At 54.1% G+C, this 19,284-nt stretch overlaps 2 protein-coding genes across 2 annotated transcripts in view; both read right to left on the bottom strand.

Moving 5' to 3' along the window:
• Positions 1-13,291, bottom strand: part of LOC103191397 (thyroglobulin) — a 63,657-nt gene extending 50,366 nt beyond the window's left edge. Inside the window, exons 1-8 of the mRNA XM_042331723.1 lie at positions 13,241-13,291; positions 10,268-10,357; positions 7,443-7,554; positions 6,858-7,029; positions 5,767-5,854; positions 4,778-4,866; positions 2,237-2,435; positions 1,419-1,556 (exon numbers count right to left, since the gene is read on the bottom strand). Coding sequence (XP_042187657.1) covers positions 1,419-1,556; positions 2,237-2,435; positions 4,778-4,866; positions 5,767-5,854; positions 6,858-7,029; positions 7,443-7,525 — 769 coding nt within the window. The 5' untranslated portion in view covers positions 7,526-7,554; positions 10,268-10,357; positions 13,241-13,291. The remainder of the gene's footprint in view (positions 1-1,418; positions 1,557-2,236; positions 2,436-4,777; positions 4,867-5,766; positions 5,855-6,857; positions 7,030-7,442; positions 7,555-10,267; positions 10,358-13,240) is intronic.
• Positions 13,292-17,280: 3,989 nt separating this feature from the next.
• Positions 17,281-19,284, bottom strand: part of LOC103172407 (1-phosphatidylinositol 4,5-bisphosphate phosphodiesterase gamma-1-like) — a 34,660-nt gene continuing 32,656 nt past the window's right edge. Inside the window, exon 24 of the mRNA XM_042331724.1 lies at positions 17,281-19,153. Within this exon, the coding sequence (XP_042187658.1) occupies positions 19,093-19,153 (61 nt within the window). The 3' untranslated portion in view covers positions 17,281-19,092. The remainder of the gene's footprint in view (positions 19,154-19,284) is intronic.

Genomic DNA, 19,284 nt, shown 5'->3' on the forward strand with positions numbered 1-19,284 from the left:
AGGGGAGGGGCCAGGGGAGGGGGAGGGCCAGGGGATGGGGCCAGGGAGGGGCCAGGGGGGGAGGCCAGGGGGGGGGCCAGGGGAGGAGAGGGTGACGGGGGAGGGCGGAGGGCCAGGGAGGGAGGGCCGGGGGGGGGGGGGGGAGGGGGGGAGGGGGAGGGGCCAGGGGAGGGAGGGCCAGTGGAGGGGAGGGGCCAGGGGAGGGAGGGGCCGGGGAGGGCCAGGGAGGAGAGGGGCAGGGGGAGGGGCCGGGGAGGGGAGGGGAGGGGAGGGGGGGGGCCAGGGGGAGGGGGAGGTGACCAAAGGTGCGGTCGAAAACAAAGGTCTTCAGCCGAGACCTGAAAAGAGGAAGAGAGGGGACGAGGCAAAGGGAGTTCCAGAGCCTCGGGACATAGGGGCTGAAGGCACGGCCGCCGAGGGGGGAGCGGAGGCCTCGGGGGACGAGGAGGAGGTCAGACCCGGAGGAACGAAGGCAACGGGTACTGTTTTGAGGAGAGAGGAGGTCAGAGAGGTCGGGGGGGCAGAGGAGTGGAGGGACTTGAAGACAAGGGTGAGGATCCTCTCTGGGACAGGAGCCGGTGCAGTCTGGCCAGGACTGGGGGGATCGGGGAGCGGGTTGGGGTGGGGGGGGGAGGGCCAGGACTGGGGGGATGGGAGGGTTGGTGGGGGGGAGGGCCAGGACTGGGGGATCGGGAGAGGGGTTTGGGGTGGGGGGAGGGCCAGGACTGGGGGGATCGGGGAGAGGGGTTTGGGGTGGGGGGAGGGCCAGGACTGGGGGGATCGGGGAGGGGGTTTGGGGGTGGGGGAGGGCCAGGACTGGGGGATCGGGGAGAGGGGTTTGGGGGTGGGGGAGGGCCAGGACTGGGGGGATCGGGGAGGGGTTTGTGGGGGGGAGGGCCAGGACTGGGGGATCGGGGAGAGGGGTTGGGGGGTGGGGGAGGGCCAGGACTGGGGGATCGGGAGAGGGGTTTGGGGGTGGGGTGAGGGCCAGGACTGGGGGGATTGGGGAGAGGGGGGTGGGGTGAGGGCCAGGACTGGGGGGATCGGGGAGAGGGGTGTGGGGGTGGGGGAGGGCCAGGACTGGGGGGATCGGGGAGAGGGGTTTGGGGTGGGGGGAGGGCCAGGACTGGGGGATCGGGGAGAGGGGTTTGGGGTGGGGGAGGGCCAGGACTGGGGGGATCGGGGAGGGTGGGGTGGTGGGGGAGGGCCAGGACTGGGGGATGGGGAGGGGTTGGGGTGGGGGGAGGGCCAGGACTTGCGAGTTCCAGATTTTCACTATCATTTGGGTGAAAAACTGCCTCCTCATTTCACCCCTAAATGGCCGAGTTCTGATTTTAACCCCATGCCCCTGCCCCAACCCCCTCTCCTCTCCCTCCCCCTCCCCCCGCCCCTTCCTCCCCCCTCTCGCCCCCCCTGACCTGTGATCTTGTTGAGCCGGGCTCTCTTGGCCTGGAAGGAGCCCATGGCGGTGACTGGCCGCCTCTTTGCCCCCGAGGTTGGGGCTGGTGCCGGGCTCTGCTTCACCTCCTCCCGGGTCAGCACTGGCTCAGACAGTCCTGAGGGAGAGACAGCGGCTGTGAGTGTTGAGGCAGTGAGTGGAGGGTGGAGGGCGGTGGAAGGTGGAGGGAGGAGGAGGGTGGAGATCGGGGGAGGGAGGGTGGAGGCGGGGGAGGGCGGAGGGCGAGGGAGTGCGGAGGGCGAGGGAGGGCGGAGGGCAAGGGAGGGCGGAGGGCGAGGGAGGGCGGAGGGGAGGGAGGGTGGAGGGCGAGGGAGGGTGGAGCGTAGGGAGGGTGGAGGTGGAGGCGTGGGGAGGGTGGAGGGCAGGGGAGGGTGGAGGGCGGGTGGAGGGCAGGGACGGTGGAGCGTGGGGAGAGTGGAACGTGGAGGGTGGGGGAGGGTGGAGCGTGGGGAGGGTGGGGCGAGGAGAGAGACCGAAAGCGAGTTTGACAAGGAAGGTCTTGAGGTGCGTTTTGATGGAGGTAATGGAGGGGGTGAGGCAAAGAGACTGGAATGGAGTTCCAGAGGGCGGGGGCAGGACAATGAAGGATTTGCAGCCGAGCTGTGGGCTGGACGTGGATGTGGATATGGCTGGAGGGTGATGGTGGCAAGATGACCAAAGGCCCGGTCGAACAGCAAGGCCTTGAGATGGGCCTTGAAGGAGGCGGGAGAGAAGGAGAGGCTGAGGCAGAGGGGGCAGGGCTGAGGGGGAGGGTGCAGGGCTCTGGGATGCACTGACCTGAGATTGCCATCGGTGTGGGCTCCACCACCATCTTGTCTTCCTCTGTTTGTTTGACCTCTGAGACGTGGGCCTCCTTCCTGAAGTGGGCTCCTCTTCCCACTCTCCTCTCCTCCTTGTCCTTGTTGCTCTGAGGTTTGCTGATGCCCTTATTCTTGGCAGCGGCTGCGGTGGCAGCTTTAACAAGAGCCAACCAGTCCTGTAACAAGCCAGAGAGAGAGAGAGAGAGAGAGTATGAGAGAGAGGGACCAGTCCTGTAACAAGCCAGAGAGAGACAGAGAGAGAGAGAGTATGAGAGAGAGGGACCCAGTCCTGTAACAAGCCAGAGAGAGACAGAGAGAGAGAGAGCGCGAGACAGAGACAATCAGAGAATTATACAGCACAGAAGGAGGCCATTCGGCCCATCGTGTCTGTGAAAAGAGCTTCCAATTCAACCCCACTCCCCCGCACTCTCCCCATAGCCCTGATCAACCCCACTCCCCCACTCTCTCCCCATAGCCCTGATCAACCCCACTCCCCCGCTTCTCCCCATAGCCCTGAAACTTGTCCCAAATAATTATCTATTCTCTCTTAAAAGTTGTTATGGAATCGGTTCCCACCGGCCTTTCAGGCAATGCATTCCAGATCCCAACAACTCGCTGTGTGAACACATTTCTCCTCCCCTCCCCTCTGTTTCTTTTAACAACTATTTTAAATGGGTGTCCTCGGGTTACCGACCCACCGCCAGTGGGAATAGTTTCTCCTCGTTCACCCTATCGAATCCCCTCATCATTTTGAAAACTTCTATTAAGTCTCCTCTTAACCTTCTCTGCTCCGAGGAGAATAATCCGAGCTTCTCTACCTCTCCTGATAACTGAAGTCCCTCATTCCTGGTACCATTCTGGTCAATCTCCTTTGCACCCTCTCCAATGCCTTGACATCCTTCCTACTGTGTGGGGCCCACAACTGAACCCAGTCTCTCGCTGAGGCCTCACCAGTGTTTTATATAAAGGTTCATCATAACTTCCTGACTTGTGTATTCTATGCCCTATTTATAAAGCCGAGTATCCCGGATGCTCTTTAACAGCTGTATCTGCCTGTCCGGCCACCTTCAGAGATTTACTATATGACCCCCAGGTCTCTCTGTCCCTTCACCCCCATTAAGACTGTACCATCAGCTTATATTGCCTCTCCTCATTCTTCCTCTCAAAATGCATCACTTCACATTTCTCCACATTAAACTCCATCTGCCACGTGTCTGCCCGTGTTACCAGTCTGTCTCTATCCTCTTGCAGTCGGTTACTATCCCCTCACTGTTTACTACTGTTTCCAGCTTAGTGTCACCTGCAAACTTGGGAATTGTGCTCCATATACCCAAGTCCAGGTCCAGGTCATTTATATAGATCACAAACAGCAGTGGCCCCAATACTGACCCCCGGGGGGACACCACTGCACACTTCCCTCCAGTCAGAAAAACAACCGTTCACCACCACTCTCTGCTTTCTGTCTCTCAGACAGTTCTGTATCCGCTGCCACTGTCCCTTTAATATCGGGGGCTTCGATTTTGCTACAAGTCTCTTATGTGGCACTTTATCAAACGCCTTTTGAAAATCCATATAAACTACATCAACTGCAATCCCTTCATCGCCCCTCTCCGATACTTCAACCAAAAATTCAATCATGTTTGTTAGACACGATTTGCCTTTAACAAATCCGTGTTGGATTTATAAAACCAGTCCTTAACAAGCCAGAGAGAGAATGTGAGAAAGAGCGAGTGTGTGAGAGAGTGTGTGTGTAAGAGTGTGAGAGAGAGAACCAGTCCTGCAACAAGCCAGAGAGAGTGTGAGAGTGTGTGTGTGAGAGAGAGACAACCAGTCCTGTAACAAGCCAGAGAGTGTGAGAGAGAGAATGTGTGTGTGAAAAAGTAACACAGAGAGTGTGAGAGAGAGACAGTGAGTGTGACACAGTGAGTGTGAGTGATAGTGTGAGAAAGAGACAGTGAAGAGAGACAGTGAATGTGTGAGACACAAAGAGTGTGTACGTGAGAGAAAGAGAGTGACACAGAGAATGTGTCGAGAGAGAGACAAAGAGAGAGACAGGCAGAGAGAGTGACAGAGACAAGAGAGACAGACACACCGAGAGTGCAAGAGACACAAAGAGTGACAGAAAGCAAGAGTCAGAGAGAGAATAAGAGAAGCAAAAGCCAGAGCACACAACTACACTATCCCACATGAAGGGTATAGATGCAAGTTGTTGTTTTTAAAGAGAGAGACAGAGAGTGAGGGAGAGACAGAGAGTGGGGGAGAGACAGAGAGTGGGGAGAGACAGAGAGTGAGGGAGACAGAGAGTGGGGGAAGAGACAGAGAGTGGGGGAGAGACAGAGAGTGAGGGCGAGACAGAGAGTGAGGGAGAGACAAAGTGAGGGAGACAGCGAGTGAGGGAGAGACAGAGAATGAGGGAGAGACAGAGAGTGAGGGAGAGACAGAGAGTGAGGGAGAGACAGAGTGAGGGAGAGACAGAGACGGAAAGAGAGAGAGCGTGCACACCAGATCTGTTTGTTACCTGCCCTTTGGCGTCTTCTGGCATGGATTTTATATGAATTCTCTTCACAGAGCGAATGACTCCATCATAAAACTGTACAGTATAAATCCCTGTAAACGGGGGAACAAACACAAATACTGTCAATTATACCGAAAGGGGTGAAAGCTCAGGTAATTTTCCTCACTCCACACGTCTGTTTATCTAGCAAAGGTTGATTGGCGGATTGCTTTCCAGAGGTAATAATCCCTTAAAAAAATAGTAATAATATGGTCACTGAATCCACGACTGTTTGTGGGACACTGCTGTACGCAATTGGTATATTCTGTGCAGTGCTTTGAGACGTCTCAACGACATGATAAGGCGCTATATCAAAGGCAAGGATTATTATTATAAAGGCAAGATCCTCCGGTTAGAGAGAGAAACCGGGCAATATTTCTCTCCAGACTCTTGATGCAATTGAATGCAAGGCTGATTTACAGTGCCCTGTAGCCCCATTTACCAATCTAATCCATGCATTTGATATAGCGTCTTTCATGCCGTTGAGACGTCCCCACAAACAGCTATGAAGTCAGTGACTAATATTATTCAGGGGATTGTTGTCCAGGACACCGGGAAAGAGAGAGAAACTCCCTTCTCTTTTCCAATAGCCCCGCGGGATCTTTACCATCCACCTGAACAGGCAGACGGGACCTCGGTTTAACGTCTCCTCCCGAGGACGGCACCTCCCACAGTGCAACCCCCCACCCCCCACAGCGCTGCATTGGAGCATCAGCTTAGACTGTGATTCCAAGTCCTGACGTGGAGCTTGAACCCACAACCTCCTGACTCGGGAGGCGAGAGATGCTACCACTGGGCCAGGCTGACACAGTTGGTGTGGGCGGCGCATCTGAAACTGGATCTGCTGAGGGACCGACCGGCCGGTTGTCAATGGTGCGTCACAGCAAGATGTCCCTTAAGCTTGCAAAACCTGCTAGCGTTCAGCCAGGCCTGGTGTCAGCGCTTGTAGTTACCCTGCTCTTTGCTAATGTCCTCAATCTTGGCAGGATAGTAGCGGCAATCTGTCCAGCGGGCCAACACCTCATCGCCGGCTCGTAATTCCTGTTGAGAAGAAAGAGATTTCTTTTAGGGAATCAATGGCGGTCGATAGCCACTCGTGGCAAAGTATTTCATATTACAGTAAAACTCAAATAAATCGTATCAGTCGGGAACATAACATTTCCCATGACTTACACAAAGTCCGAGTTACATGCAAACTATATAAGTCGTATAAAATGTGATTTAATCAATAATCTACACGGCTCACGCATTATTTAATGCAGCTGGGAAGTACACATGCAGTGACTAAGTTTCTTGTAATTCGATGCGTCTTGACCAGACCATCGCATGAGCACTTACCAGCAAGGGTTAGAATCACATTGAATCGCGGGAAATAAAGTTCTTCTGCTCATGTGTCAATGGGTCAGAAAGTCATTTTCCGCAGTTCAATCCAGCCGGTAAGTGTGGAGTAATGGAGGGCAAGGGAGCCGTGTTAACAGTTGGAGGTGATTAATACGAGTCGTGTAGAGAAACCTAAGACACTATCAAATGCGAGGATAATTATTATTATAAACATGTGTCTTAATAATAACAATCCTTGCATTTGATATAGTACTTTATCACGTCTTCTTGACAATTCAAAGCACTTTACAGAGTATACGGTAAAGTGAATTGACTATATTTTGAGGTTGAAACAGCAGCCAATTGCGCACAGCAGCATCCCACAAACAGCAGTGGATTGAGTGACTAAATTACTACTATTATTATTTTTTTGAAGCGATTATTACCTCCAGAAAAGCGATCCACCAATTGACTAACAACTGGGTTCCTACTCACTGCTGGTAAACAGAGGCATGTGTGTGGAGTAAGGAAACTTGCCTAAGGTTTTACCCTTAGGCAAGGGTAAAACCAGATCCAGATCCTCTCGCTTGCAAAGCATGTGGTCTAACCACTGAGCTATAGGACTCCATGGGTTTAAGGATAGGATTTTAGCGCAATGAAGCTGAACACAGAAGGAATAGTGAAGTGTGGGTGAGGAGGGCTGTGGCCTCGGGCGATCACTCACGCGGAGCTCGTGGTCACCTCGAAGCGCTTCCTTCTTCAATGAGGGTGTGTCTAGTGGCCTCAACCGGTGGCTGTCCCAGTAAATCCACTCGTCGTATCGGTGGCTCCATCTCTCAAAGTGAATCAGCATCCGGCCCTCTTCATAGTCCATCTTCTCGATGCGGGACGTGTACCTGCAAGCGGGGTAGGGTGGGGGGGGGAGAGGCAGCAGCCAAGCTCAACAAATGGAGACGCCCACAGAGCACACAAGTCGCTCACTTTCAGATTCCACGCTGGAGCTTACTGAGACACGGCTTCTCGAGCGACGGCCACGGGGGGAGCAGAGCTGGGGCCGGAGAATCCCCCACCCACCACTTACAGGACAGACTGAGGATGTTCATCCCCCTCTCCCCCCTTCCCCCTCCCCATGTACAGGGCACAGATGGAACCCTCCCCCACCCATTACTTAAGACTTACAGGAGCGACGCTGCCCCCCATCTCCTACCATGTACAGAGATGGAAGCCCCTACTCCAACCAACATGTACAGGGGAGAGGCATAGACAGAGCCCTCCCCACCCACCGCAGACCCCTCACTCCCACACGTACCATTTCTGTAGGTAATCCTGGGCCTCCAGACGAGCTCCCACCTCAAACACGATTCCTGGCCGCGTTGGGGGCTTTTTGCTCATCCTTATAGTAATCACCCTCTCCTCACCGCCTGCGGGGAAACACAGCATGCACTGGCCGTTAGATGGTTAAACCAATAGGAGTGACTCCCGCACACACTCAGTGCTGACTGTCTGTCTGTGAGGCCGGGTGACAGCAGCAGACGGGCTGCTCGTCTGGTTGTTATTTCCAGTATACGGAGTCCTGTAGCTTGGTGGTTACAGCACTCGCCTCGCAAGCCAGAGGACCTGGATTCCCGGTAAGACAAGACGTTGGACAAATTTCCTTCGGTTTCCCAAACTTGCCCAAGTGAGACCCTGGAGTGATGGTGAGGCAGGAAAGTGGTTCAGATAATAGAATGAGCAATAATTGCATTTGATACATCGCCTGTCGCGTTATTACTGTAAAGTCTAGTGATTGTGTTACATCAGCAGAGGAGGCATATTCAAACAGCAAACCATGTAAAGTCTCAAACCTTTCACAAGCACAGTGTCATTCCTGTCACCCATCCCCACCTCTGCAAACACACACAGAAAACTTGCACAATCGAAAAGGAAGGTCTTCAGGCGGGACTTGAAAAAGGGGAGAGGGGGCAAGGCAGAGGGGCAACTGAGGTCTCAAACAGTATTAATAATAATAATCCTTCATTTGATACAGCGCCTTGTCACCTCATTGAGATGTCTCAAAGCGCTTCACAGAATATACTGTTAACTCAATTGACTGTATTTTGTGAGCGAAACGTAGCAGCCAATTGCGCACAGCAGTGTCCCACAACAGTCGTGGATTGAGTGACCAAATTTTTTTTTCTGAAGGGATTATTACTCACAGAAAGTGAGCCGCCAATCGACTAACTACCTCATTCCTACCCTACTTACTGCTCCCTACTTACTACCTACTAATTACCTAGTTCCTACTTACGGTTCCGTACTCCTCAACCCACCGACCTAACCTTAAAACTCTCTGAACCCGTGCGTAACTTAGTAGGCATCAGGTTCGATCCCCAGTTATCCTTCCTCCCCCATATCTGGTCCCTGACCACTGCTTTCTTTCACCTCTGCCAAATTGCCCGTCTCCGACAATACCTCACCCCAAAAGCTGCCAAAACCCTTGTCCGTACCTTTGTCACCTCTCGGCTGGACGACTCTAACCCCCTCCTCGCCGGTCTCCCCGCCTCCACTATTCACAATATTCAGCTCATTCAAAACTCCGCCGCCGCATTCTCACCCACACCAAACCCCGTACCCCGATTACTCCAGTCCTGGCCAAACCCCAACGGCTCCTGTCACAGAGCGGATCCACTTCAAGATCCTCACTCTAGTGTCTAAACCCTCCATTCCTTGCCCGCATCTCTCTAACCTCTCTCCCCACAGCAGTACCCACTGCCTCCACTCTACTGTGTCCGGCCACCTCCACGTCCCCTGAATCCTCCGCTCCACCATCGGTGCCCGTGCCTTCAGCCACTAAGCCCTGAAACTTTGGAACTCCCTCCCTCAACCCCTTGGCCTCGCCCCCTCCTTCCCCATCTTCAGGTCGCGCCTGAAGACCTTCCTTTTCAACGGCGATTACGGTCACCTCCCCCTCCCTCGGCCTCGACCACTGTTAAGCTCTGAGACGCCGCCCAGCGTGGAGGGCGCTGTATGACTGTTTGTGGGACATTGCTGTGCGCAATTGGCTGCCGCAATCGCCCACAAATATACAGTCAATTCGCTTTACAGTATATTCTGTGAAGCGCTTTGGGACGTCTCAAAGACGTGAAAAGCGCTATATCAAATGCAAGGATTATTATTATTATAATAATAAGTGCAAGCTGCTGTTGCTACTGCTCGGTAAAGAGTCGTGTGGAGTAAGGAAACTTGCCTAAGGTTTTGTCCTGCAAGGATATATTTCAAGGATAGCTCCTATGCCAGCCATTTCTGTTCTCTGTTTTTCTTTGGGTTTGTGTTTTTGTTCTTGTACATAACTTTTCTGCACTGTAGATATCTGGCTGTGCACTGAAACATCTGCGGAATGGATAATCTTGACTAAGATTTTGCCCCGCCCAGGAATCGAACCCGGGTTATCTCGGTTGCTAGACAAGCGCGATAACCACTACACTACAGGACTCCGGAATTAACAGTGGGCCCAAGTCATAGCCTGGGACTTGCTTGCATAAGCCTGGCCAGCTTAAACATTGAAAGAATACTTGTATGCAGAATAGACAACATATGAAGGTCAGGCAGGCAGACAGAGAGACAGAGGAAGGCAGGGAGACGACAGACAGACAGGGAGAGAGAGAGCGAGAGCGAGAGAGCGAGCGCCAGGGATCTTGCTGCTGAGCTGGCTGTTGTATCCCTGACATGTGTCAGCCAGGCTCAGTTGGTAGCACTCTCACCCTCTTGAGTCAGAAGGTTGTAAGTTCAATTTCTAAACAGGGACTGAGAGCTCCGGTCCAGCCCGACACTCCAATGCAGCACTGGGCTCCTTTGTCTCCTTCAAGACCTGTTTCAAGACCCTTCTCTTCGACCGAGCCTACGATCACCCTCCTACCCCAACCCTTCCTGATCCCAACCCCCAGTTTGGATCCATATCCCTATCCAGCACCTTGGGAAGCCCTCTCGACGTAAAAAGCACTGTGTAAATGTCATTTGTTGTTAGCCAATTGACTGCCGTATTCGCCTACAAAATACAGTCACTGCACTTTACAGTAAATCGTGTGAAGCGCTTTGAGACATCCTCCCCGATGTGAAAAACAATATGTCAAATGTAAGGATTCCCGTCACACTCACCAACACGCCTGTCTTCATTTCCCGGCAGCCCGCCGTCTCCCCATCAAAGGCCAGTGTAGCAACAAGAGCTGGTTACGTCCAAACACATCCCTTCAGGGAGAAACAACAGATCTCAGTCACAGCCCTCACCACATTACAGTCAGTCTGTAATCACCGGGTACAATGCAGTTGCAGGTAGGCATTCACATCACCTGTACATCAGCTGACACTCCATTTGGTCAGCCGGGTGTCTGACACCAGCGGAACCCACTCACCACGATAATATAATACTCACATTTGATATAGTGCCTTATCACGTCTGCGAGACACTTAAGAGTATCCAAATCAAACTGGATTTGTAAAATCGTAAGCATGATGATGGGTTTCCGCATGTGTCAGACACCTGACCGAGCAAAAACTTTTGACTTTCCAATGCAGTACTGGGGGAGCACTGGAACTGTGAGAGGTGCCGTCCTTCAGATGAGATGTTAAACCGAGGTCCTGTCAGGCTGTTTAGATGGATGTTAAAGATCCCGCGGAGCGATTCCAAAAGATTCCCGGTGTCCTGGCCAACAATCACCCCAATAAAATGGTCACTCGCTCCATGGCTGTTTGTGGGGACACTGCTGTGCACAAATGGCTGCCGCGTTTCACCCACAAAATACACAATATACTACAATTTACAGTTTGAAAAGCTTTGAGATGTCTGAATGACGTGATAAGGCAGTATATCAAATGCAGCAACAACAGAAAAAAAAATCATTTGTAAAGCGCCTTTCACATTCCAAGGCACTGAACAATCAGGGAACAGGACTCAAATGTCGGGAGGGCAGAGTGGAGATGAGGGGGGGCAGAGAGGTAGGAGGGCAACTGGAGTGGTCGAAAAGGAGGGTCTTGAGTCGTGCCTTGAAGGAGGCAAGAGAGGGAATGAGGGGAAGGGAATGTGGGACGGAGTTCCAAAGGGTGGGAGCAGAGAGGCTGAAAGCACCGCACACAGTGCTCCAATGGTTGGGCGGGTCGGGCGGGAGACCTGGAGCAGCAGGAGTCTGCTGAACGGAGGGAGCGGACAGGTTGATAGGGGGTCTGCAGGTCAGAGAGATAGGAGGGGGTGAGGCCGTGGGGGGCCTTGAAAGTGAGGACGAAGATTTTGATTCTATCCTCTGGGGGGATGGGGAACCAGTGGAGTCGGGCGAGGGTGGGGGTGATGGTGTCACGGAGGCTGGTGCGGGAGAGGACACGAGCTCTGGATGATCTGCAGCTCGTGGAGGGAAGAGTTGGGGAGACCGACAAGGAGGGAGCTTCCGTAGTTGAGCCTTGATGTGACAAATATGTGTATGAGGGTTTCGGTGGCCTGAAGGGTGAGGCAGTGGCAGAGTCGGGCAATGTTGGGATTATTGCAAGGATTATTATTATTATTATTACGTGATTGAGCAAGTTACCGTTTCCTGGTTGGACTTTGTTCTCAGGGATAAAACACAAGCAGCTGTCACACACTGCAGCACTGACTGACAACCCTTACTCACAGCAGCCCCAAAAACCCTCCCCCCCCCCCCCCCACACGGCACTCCCCAGCCTTCCCCACCCTGGCCCCAAGCACACACAAACATAGACCGCTCTGCCACACCCCCCACCCTAACACACACATATACCACACGCACACACAGTGCTTCAGCTGAAACATACTTGTGTGGATATTGGATAAGGAAACCATGGGACTCTGTTATGGCCTTCTCCTAACACACACACAGGCACAGACACCCAGGACACCGATGCTCACAGTAAAGGTGGAGATTAGACACTTGGGTGAGATAACAGAGGGCAGACAATGTCCTCTGATCCACATTATCCTTGCATCTGACATAGCGACTTATAATAATAAGCCTCGCATTTGAAACAGCGCTTTATCACGTCTTCGAGAAGTCTCAAAGCGCTTCACAGAATATACTGTAAAGTGAATCGACTGTGTATTTTGTGGGCGAAATGTGGCAGCCAATTGCGCACAGCAGCGTCCCACACACAGTCGTGGGTTGAGTGACCAAGTTATTATTTATTTTTTGAAGGGATTATTACCCCCGGAAAAGTGATCCACCAATCGCCGAAGGTGGAGTGGGGGCTGAGCAAGTTGGAAAGGTAGGGAGGTGCGAGAGCAGGAAGGGGTTTGACAACGAGTGAGAGGATCTTGAAATCAGTAACTGGGAGCCAGTAGAGCCCGGCAATGGCAAGGACTGGGGCGATGGGGGTACGGAGCCTCGTGTGGGTGGGAATCTGGGAGCGGAGATCTGAATTAGTTGTATTGTGTGTGTGGTGTTGCTGCGGAGACAGCGGGGAATAGTCCGGCCGAGAAGTGACGAAGGTGTGGACGAGGGTCTCGGCTGCTGTGGGTGTGAGGTATGGATGGAGACGGGCAATGTAGGGGGAAAAAAGTGGTCCTGTTCCGGGAACAAATGTGGGAGGAAAGGAAAGCTGGGAATCGAAGCTGACGCCGACGTGGCGCACGGGTTTGGGGAGTCTGAGGGAGAGTCCGGGTACAGCCCACCCCGGCTTCACCCCCCGGGGTCACCCCCTCCCCTCTGGACATCCTGTATTAACCCGTGTGCGCCCCACCTTCACTGCCTTTATCCCGTGTTTACCCTGAATTAGCCTATACCCCCCGCACTCCCCCCGCCCGCAACCCTCCCCCCCGCACACCCCCACCCCTCCCCCGCACTCACCCCCACCCCTCCCCCCGCACTCACCCCCACCCCTCCCCCCGCACTCACCCGCACACCCCCCCCCCCCCCCGCACACCCCCACCTCTCCCCCGCACCCCCCCCCCCCCGCAATCACCCCCCCCCCCCGCACACCCCCACCCCTCCCCCCGCACTCACCCGCACACCCCCACCCTCCCCCGCACTCACCGCCACCCCTCCTCCCCCGCACACCCCCACCCCTCCCCCCGTGTTCCCGCGGTGTGCACGCTGCGGGCCGGGCCGGGCCGGGCTGCCGAGGCCTTACCTCCCCGCTCATCCTGGGCTCGGCTGCCTGTGTCCTGGTGTTGGGGTGCGGGGGTGTTGGGGGTGTGGGGGGGTGGGCTGGGGGTGGGGGGGTTAGAGAGCGGCTGACGGCCACTGGACGCTCTCGGATCCCATCAATAAGACACTCACAGCCCCGACCCCAACCTCAGCCCCGGCTCCTCCCGCGTCCAGCTCACAGCGTCAGCACGTCACCACCGGCGTCACACGTCACGCCAGCGTCAGCGCGTCACCCCGCGCCGCCCCCACCCACAGCGTCAGCACGTCACCCATAGCGTCAGCACGTCACCCACAACGCCAGTACGTCACCCACAGCGTCATTGAGTCAGCCGTAGAGTCCGTCCACGCGCCCCTGCCCCCGTAGCGTCATCACGTCACACAGCCTCAGCCCCTCCAGTCTCGGCGCGTCTCCCGCAGCGTCATGACGTCAGGTTGGGCGGTTTATTTTTGTTTTGAAGCTAAAGCCTCAACATCATCAGAGCAGCCGCCAGACCCCGCCCCCTCCACCCAGCCACGCCCCCCCAGCCCAGACCCCGCCCCCTCCACCCAGCCACGCCCCCCAGCCCAGACCCCGCCCCCTCCACCCAGCCACGCCCCCCAGCCCAGACCCCGCCCCCTCCACCCAGCCACGCCCCCCAGCCCAGACCCCGCCCCCTCCACCCAGCCACGCCCCCGCCCAGACCCCGCCCCCAGCCTGGCTCCTCCCTCTCCCTTCACAGCCCCTCCAATCGGGATTGGGTGCTGCTCACAGCAGTGATGGTCCTCCTCGACCTCTCGGTTGCCCTCGATACCGAGGCCCACTCCATCCTCCTCCTCCTCCTCCTCCACCGCCTCTCACCTCAACCTTCAAGGTTCTGCCCTTCAATGGTTCGGGGCTTATCTCTCACACTATCTCCAATTGGTCTCCGCCAACGGTTTCTCTCCCAGACCCGCAGTCTCGTGTGTTGTTCCTCAGCTCAGTCCCCTCCCCTTCAGCCTCTACGCGCTCCCCGTTGGTGACACGACCCGCAGACATGGGGTCAACTTCCATCTCTGCCTCCAACCTCGATTCCAGGACAACTAACGTCCTGACAGACTCCGTGTCTGACATCAGGTCCTGGATGAGAGCCAACTTTCTGCAGTTGAATGTCAGCTGAGGCCCTCCTGATTGGCTCACGTCAGCGCCTCAGCACCTCAGGCTCTGGCAGCATCAGCTCCATGGTTGCACACTCCACCTCACCGGCCAGTTAGCAACCTGGGCATCGTGTTTGACCCTCAACTGTCCATATCCGTGCCACAGCGCCTTGGGACGTCCTCCCGACGTGAAAGGCGCTCTATAAATGGAATCTTGTTGTTGTTGTTGATGACCTGCACATGCTCCCCCTTGGTGACACCATCCGCAGACATGGAGTAAATTTACACATAACAACAACAACTTGGATTTATATAGCACTCTCCATGCCGGACGGTGTCTCAGAGCTTCACAGTAACAGATCCCGGGGCCGAGCCAGGGGGAGGCGGAGGAAGGTGACCAAAGGCGCGGTTGAAAAGAAAATAGGAAGAGAGGGGACGAGGGGAAGGGAGTGAGGAAGGGAGTTCCAGAGCCTCGGGGCGTAGTGGCTGAAGGCACAGCTGCGAGGGGGGAGCGGAGGACTCAGGGGACGAGGAAGAGGCCAGACCCGGAGGAACGAAGGCAATGAGCACTGATTTGAGGAGAGAGGTCAGAGAGGTCGGAGGGGGCAGAGGAGTGGAAGGATTTGAATACAAGGGTGAGGATCTTGAAGTGGATCCTCTCTGGGACAGGAGCCGGTGCAGTCTGGCCAGGACTGGGGGGATCGGGGAGAGGGGTTTGGGGGTGGGCCAGGACTGGGGGATCGGGGAGAGGGGTTTGGGGGTGGGCCAGGACTGGGGGATCGGGGAGAGGGGTTTGGGGTGGGGGGAGGGCCAGGACTGGGGGATCGGGGAGTGGGGTTTAGGGGTGGGGGGGAGGGCCAGGACTGGGGGGATCGGGGTTTGATGCGGGTGAGAATGTGGGAGGCAGAATTTTGAATGATTTGGATTGTATGGATGGCAGTGGAGGGGAGGCCAGCGAGGAGGGCGTTGGAGTAGCGCAGCCGAGAGGTGACAAAGGCCTGGACCAGAGTTTCAGCGGCTTGGGACGTCCTCCCTACGTGAAAGGGTTTCAATTAAATTCCCTCCTCATCGGCCTTCCCAACTCTTCCCTTCACAACCTGCAGATCATCCAAAACTGCAGCTCGTGTACTCTCACACACCCTCGCCCGACCCCATCACTCTCACCCTCGCCCGACCCCATCACTCCCACCCTCGCCCGACTCCACTGGCTCCCCATCCCCCAGAGGATCGAGTTGAAGATCCCATGCTCAGGTTGCGACCCCTGACTGTCCAGTGCCTTGGGACGTCCTCCCTACGTGAAAGGCGCTCTATATATGTAATTTTGTTGTTGTTGCTTCCTTCCCCCATCTCCAAAACATTGCCCGACTCCGCCACTGCCTCACCCCTCAGGCCATCAACACCCTCGTACACACATTCGTCAGCTCAAGGCTTGACTATGGAAACTCCCTCCTTGTCGGCCTCCCCAACTCTTCCCTCCACAAGCTGCAGATCACCCAGAACTCTGCAGCTCATGTCCTCTCCCACACCAGACTCCGTGACACCATCACCTCCACCCTCGCCCGACTCCACTGGTTTCTCCATCCCTCAAAATCCTCGTCCTCACTTTCAAGGCCCTCCACAGCCTTGCGCCCGCCTACATCTCTCAACTGCTGACCCCCTATCAACCTCTCCGCTCAGCAGGCTCCGGCTGCTCCATGTCTCCCCCCTGACCTGCCCTACCATCAGCGGCCGGACTTTCAGCCTCTCTGCCCCCACTCTTTGGAACTCCATCCCACAATCCCTTCCCCTGGCTCCCTCTCTTGCCTCCTTCAAGGCATGACTCAAGACCCTCCTTTTTGACCGTGCCTTCAGCCGCTCTCCTAACCCCCTCCCTCATCCCAATCCTGTCCACCCAATGCCAGGATCCTGATCCCTGACTGTTCAGCGGCTTGGGATGTCCTCCTGATGGGAAAGGTGCTTTACAAATGTAATTTTGTTGTTGCTGGGCTAGAAGTGAGAGAAGCCGGGATTATTCTCCTCGGAGCAGAGAAGGTTAAGAGGAGACTTAATAGAAGTTTTCAAAATGATGAGGGGATTCGATAGGGTGAACGAGGAGAAACTATTCCCACTGGCAGTGGGTCGGTAACCCGAGGACACCCATTTAAAATAGTTGGTAAAACAGAGGGGAGGGGAGGAGAAATGTGTTCACACAGCGAGTTGTTGGGGTCTGGAATGCATTGCCTGAAAGGCCGGTGGGAACCGATTCCATAACAACTTTTAAGAGAGAAGTAGATCATTATTTGGGGAGGACAAGTTTGCAGTGCTGTGATGGGGGGACAGGCAGCTGGGGGTCAGGAGGGAGGAGATCGAATGGGCTGAAAGGTCTTTTTTATCTGAACTGATCTTATATGGGGAGAGGGTGGGGGAGTGGGATTGATTTGGAAGAGCTGGCATAGACACGATGGGCCGAATGGCCTCCTTTTGTGCTGTATAATTCTATGATCGTAATAATAATTCTTGCATTGGATATAGCGCCTTATCACGTTGCTGAGATGGCTTAAAGTGCTTCACAGAATACACTGTAAAATGTAGTAACTGTATTTTGTGGGCGGATTTTGGCAGCCAATCGCACACGGAAGTATCGCACAAACAGGTCATGGATTGTTATTATTATTTTTGAAGGGATTATTACTCCCGGAAAAACGATCCACCAATCGACTAACAACCGGGTTTCTACTCACTGCTGAAAAACAGAGGCGTGTGTGTGGAGTAAGGGAACTTGTCTAAGGTTTCATCCTGCCGGGAATCAAACCTGGGTCCTCTCGCTGGCGAAGCGAATGTGCTAGCCATGAAGCTACAGGACTCTTATGTGATTTAATTAGTCCACTGGACTAAGTTTCTTTACACCTGTGGAACAAACTGCAGAACAAGTCAGGTAACAACGCAGTTTATTGAGTCAACTTGCTCTCATTAGGAACCATTATTATTAAGCTGCAGCCTTGCTCTTCAGCATGTTAGTAACGTGCAGTTATGTCTGTAGATCGGGTGTTTACAGACCCTGATTGCTCTCCATTGGAAAACACTCACATAGAAAATAACTTCTTTTTATAAACAAAAGAACATGGCAAACCTGCTTCTAATGTCACCGCCCGGGTCAGTCTGTGTGTGACGGAAGCCTGGGAGCAAGCCCGTCATGAGGGAGTGGGGGAGGAACATATCAAACATACCACCTAACCCCCTTCCCACACACACGCAAACTCACCGCTTAATTTACAGCATCGTGCTCCGCCACTGCCAAGCGCTCTGGGACACTATCCTGCATGAGGAGTGCTGTGTAAATGCTGGTGGTTGCTGTTAACTTAGGGTGTGACCACATGTACCCCAGTTCTGGGGATAGTTCCCGGATGAGGTGTTGAGTCGCTGGGGCCAAATTTACCTTGACATCAGCAACAAACTGAGCAAGAACAAGGAAATCCTAAAACAGATATGCTCATCAGAGATACACAGCCAATAATTAATTAATAATAATCCTTACATTTGATATAGCAACTTATCACGTCACCTCTATACTTTGTGGGAGAAACGCGGCAGCCAATTGCGTACAGCAGCGTCCCACACACAGTCATGAATTGACCAAATTTTTTTTTGAAGGAATTATTATCCCCAGAAAAGTGATTCACCAATCGACTAACAACCAGATTCCTACTTATTGCTGGTAAACAGGTGTGGAGTAAAGAAACTTGCCCAAGGTTTCACCCTGACCGGGAAGCAAACCCAGGCTATCGCTTGCAAGGCGAGTGCTCTAACCACTGAGCTACAGGACTCTACATAATTCCTTCAAAATAACATAAATAATAATAATTTTGTCACTCAATCCATGACTGTGTGTGGAACGCTGCTGTACGCAATTTGCTGCTGGGTTTCACCGACAAAATATTCAGTCAATCCACTTTACAGTACATTCTGTGAAGAGCTTTGAGACTTCTCGAAGACGTGATAAGGCGCTGTATCAAATGGGAGGATAATTATTATTGCCCCTGGAAAGTAATCCGGGCTCCTACTTACTGCTTGTGAAACATCAACAACATCAACAACTTGCATTTTATAGCGGCCTTCACTCCTGGGTAGTGTCCTGGAGCACTTAAACCGAGACGTGTGGAGTAAGGAAACTTGTCTAAGGTTTCGCCCCTCCTGGGAATTGAACCTGGGTCCCTTTGCTTCGAGGTGAGTGCTCTAACCACTACGGTACAGGACTCCACTAGTGTAACAATAAAAGGGTTTAATAATAATCCAACAAGCTTCTCCAGTATTGTACTGTCGTGTGTGTGTGTCCAGATTTGGTTTACAAAATGTGGTTACCCTAACTTAATTATAAAAAAGTTTCACAAGAGAAGGGTGGGTGAGGGGCCAGGACACTTGGACTTGTTTAAAAAGCAGCTGGCTGCTGCGATGGGGGGGCAGGAGGCTGGGGATCAGGAGGGAGGACATCGAATGGGCCAAAAGGTCTTTTTTATCTGAACTGATCTTATGATCTCAGTGGGAGGACGGCAGGTGCTGGGGGTCATGCGTGTGGGCGGTTATCTCCGTTTCCACAATGTGTAGCAAGCCGTGACATTCAATAATAATAATAATAATCCTTGCATTGGATATAGCGCCTTATCATGTTGGGAGGATGTCCCAAGGCCCTGGACAGCGAGGCCGGTGGGGAACGAGGAGTGTCTGGCTCAGGCTCTCACCAGCTCCTCAACTCCGCTTGTTCAGCATTTGCTGCCGGAGTCGGTCTCTCTTCTTTTTCTCCATCAGCCTGTGAGAGAGAAAAGAGAGTGTGAGGGGGGGCAGTGTGAGGGTGCAGTGAAGGGGTGGTGGGGGGTGCAGTGAAGGGGGAGCAGTGGGGGGTGCAGTGAAGGGGGGGCAGTGTGGGGGTGCAGTGAAGGG

This window comes from Callorhinchus milii, unplaced genomic scaffold, assembly GCF_018977255.1.
Source record: "Callorhinchus milii isolate IMCB2004 unplaced genomic scaffold, IMCB_Cmil_1.0 Scaffold2, whole genome shotgun sequence".
Taxonomy (NCBI): Eukaryota; Metazoa; Chordata; class Chondrichthyes; order Chimaeriformes; family Callorhinchidae; genus Callorhinchus; species Callorhinchus milii.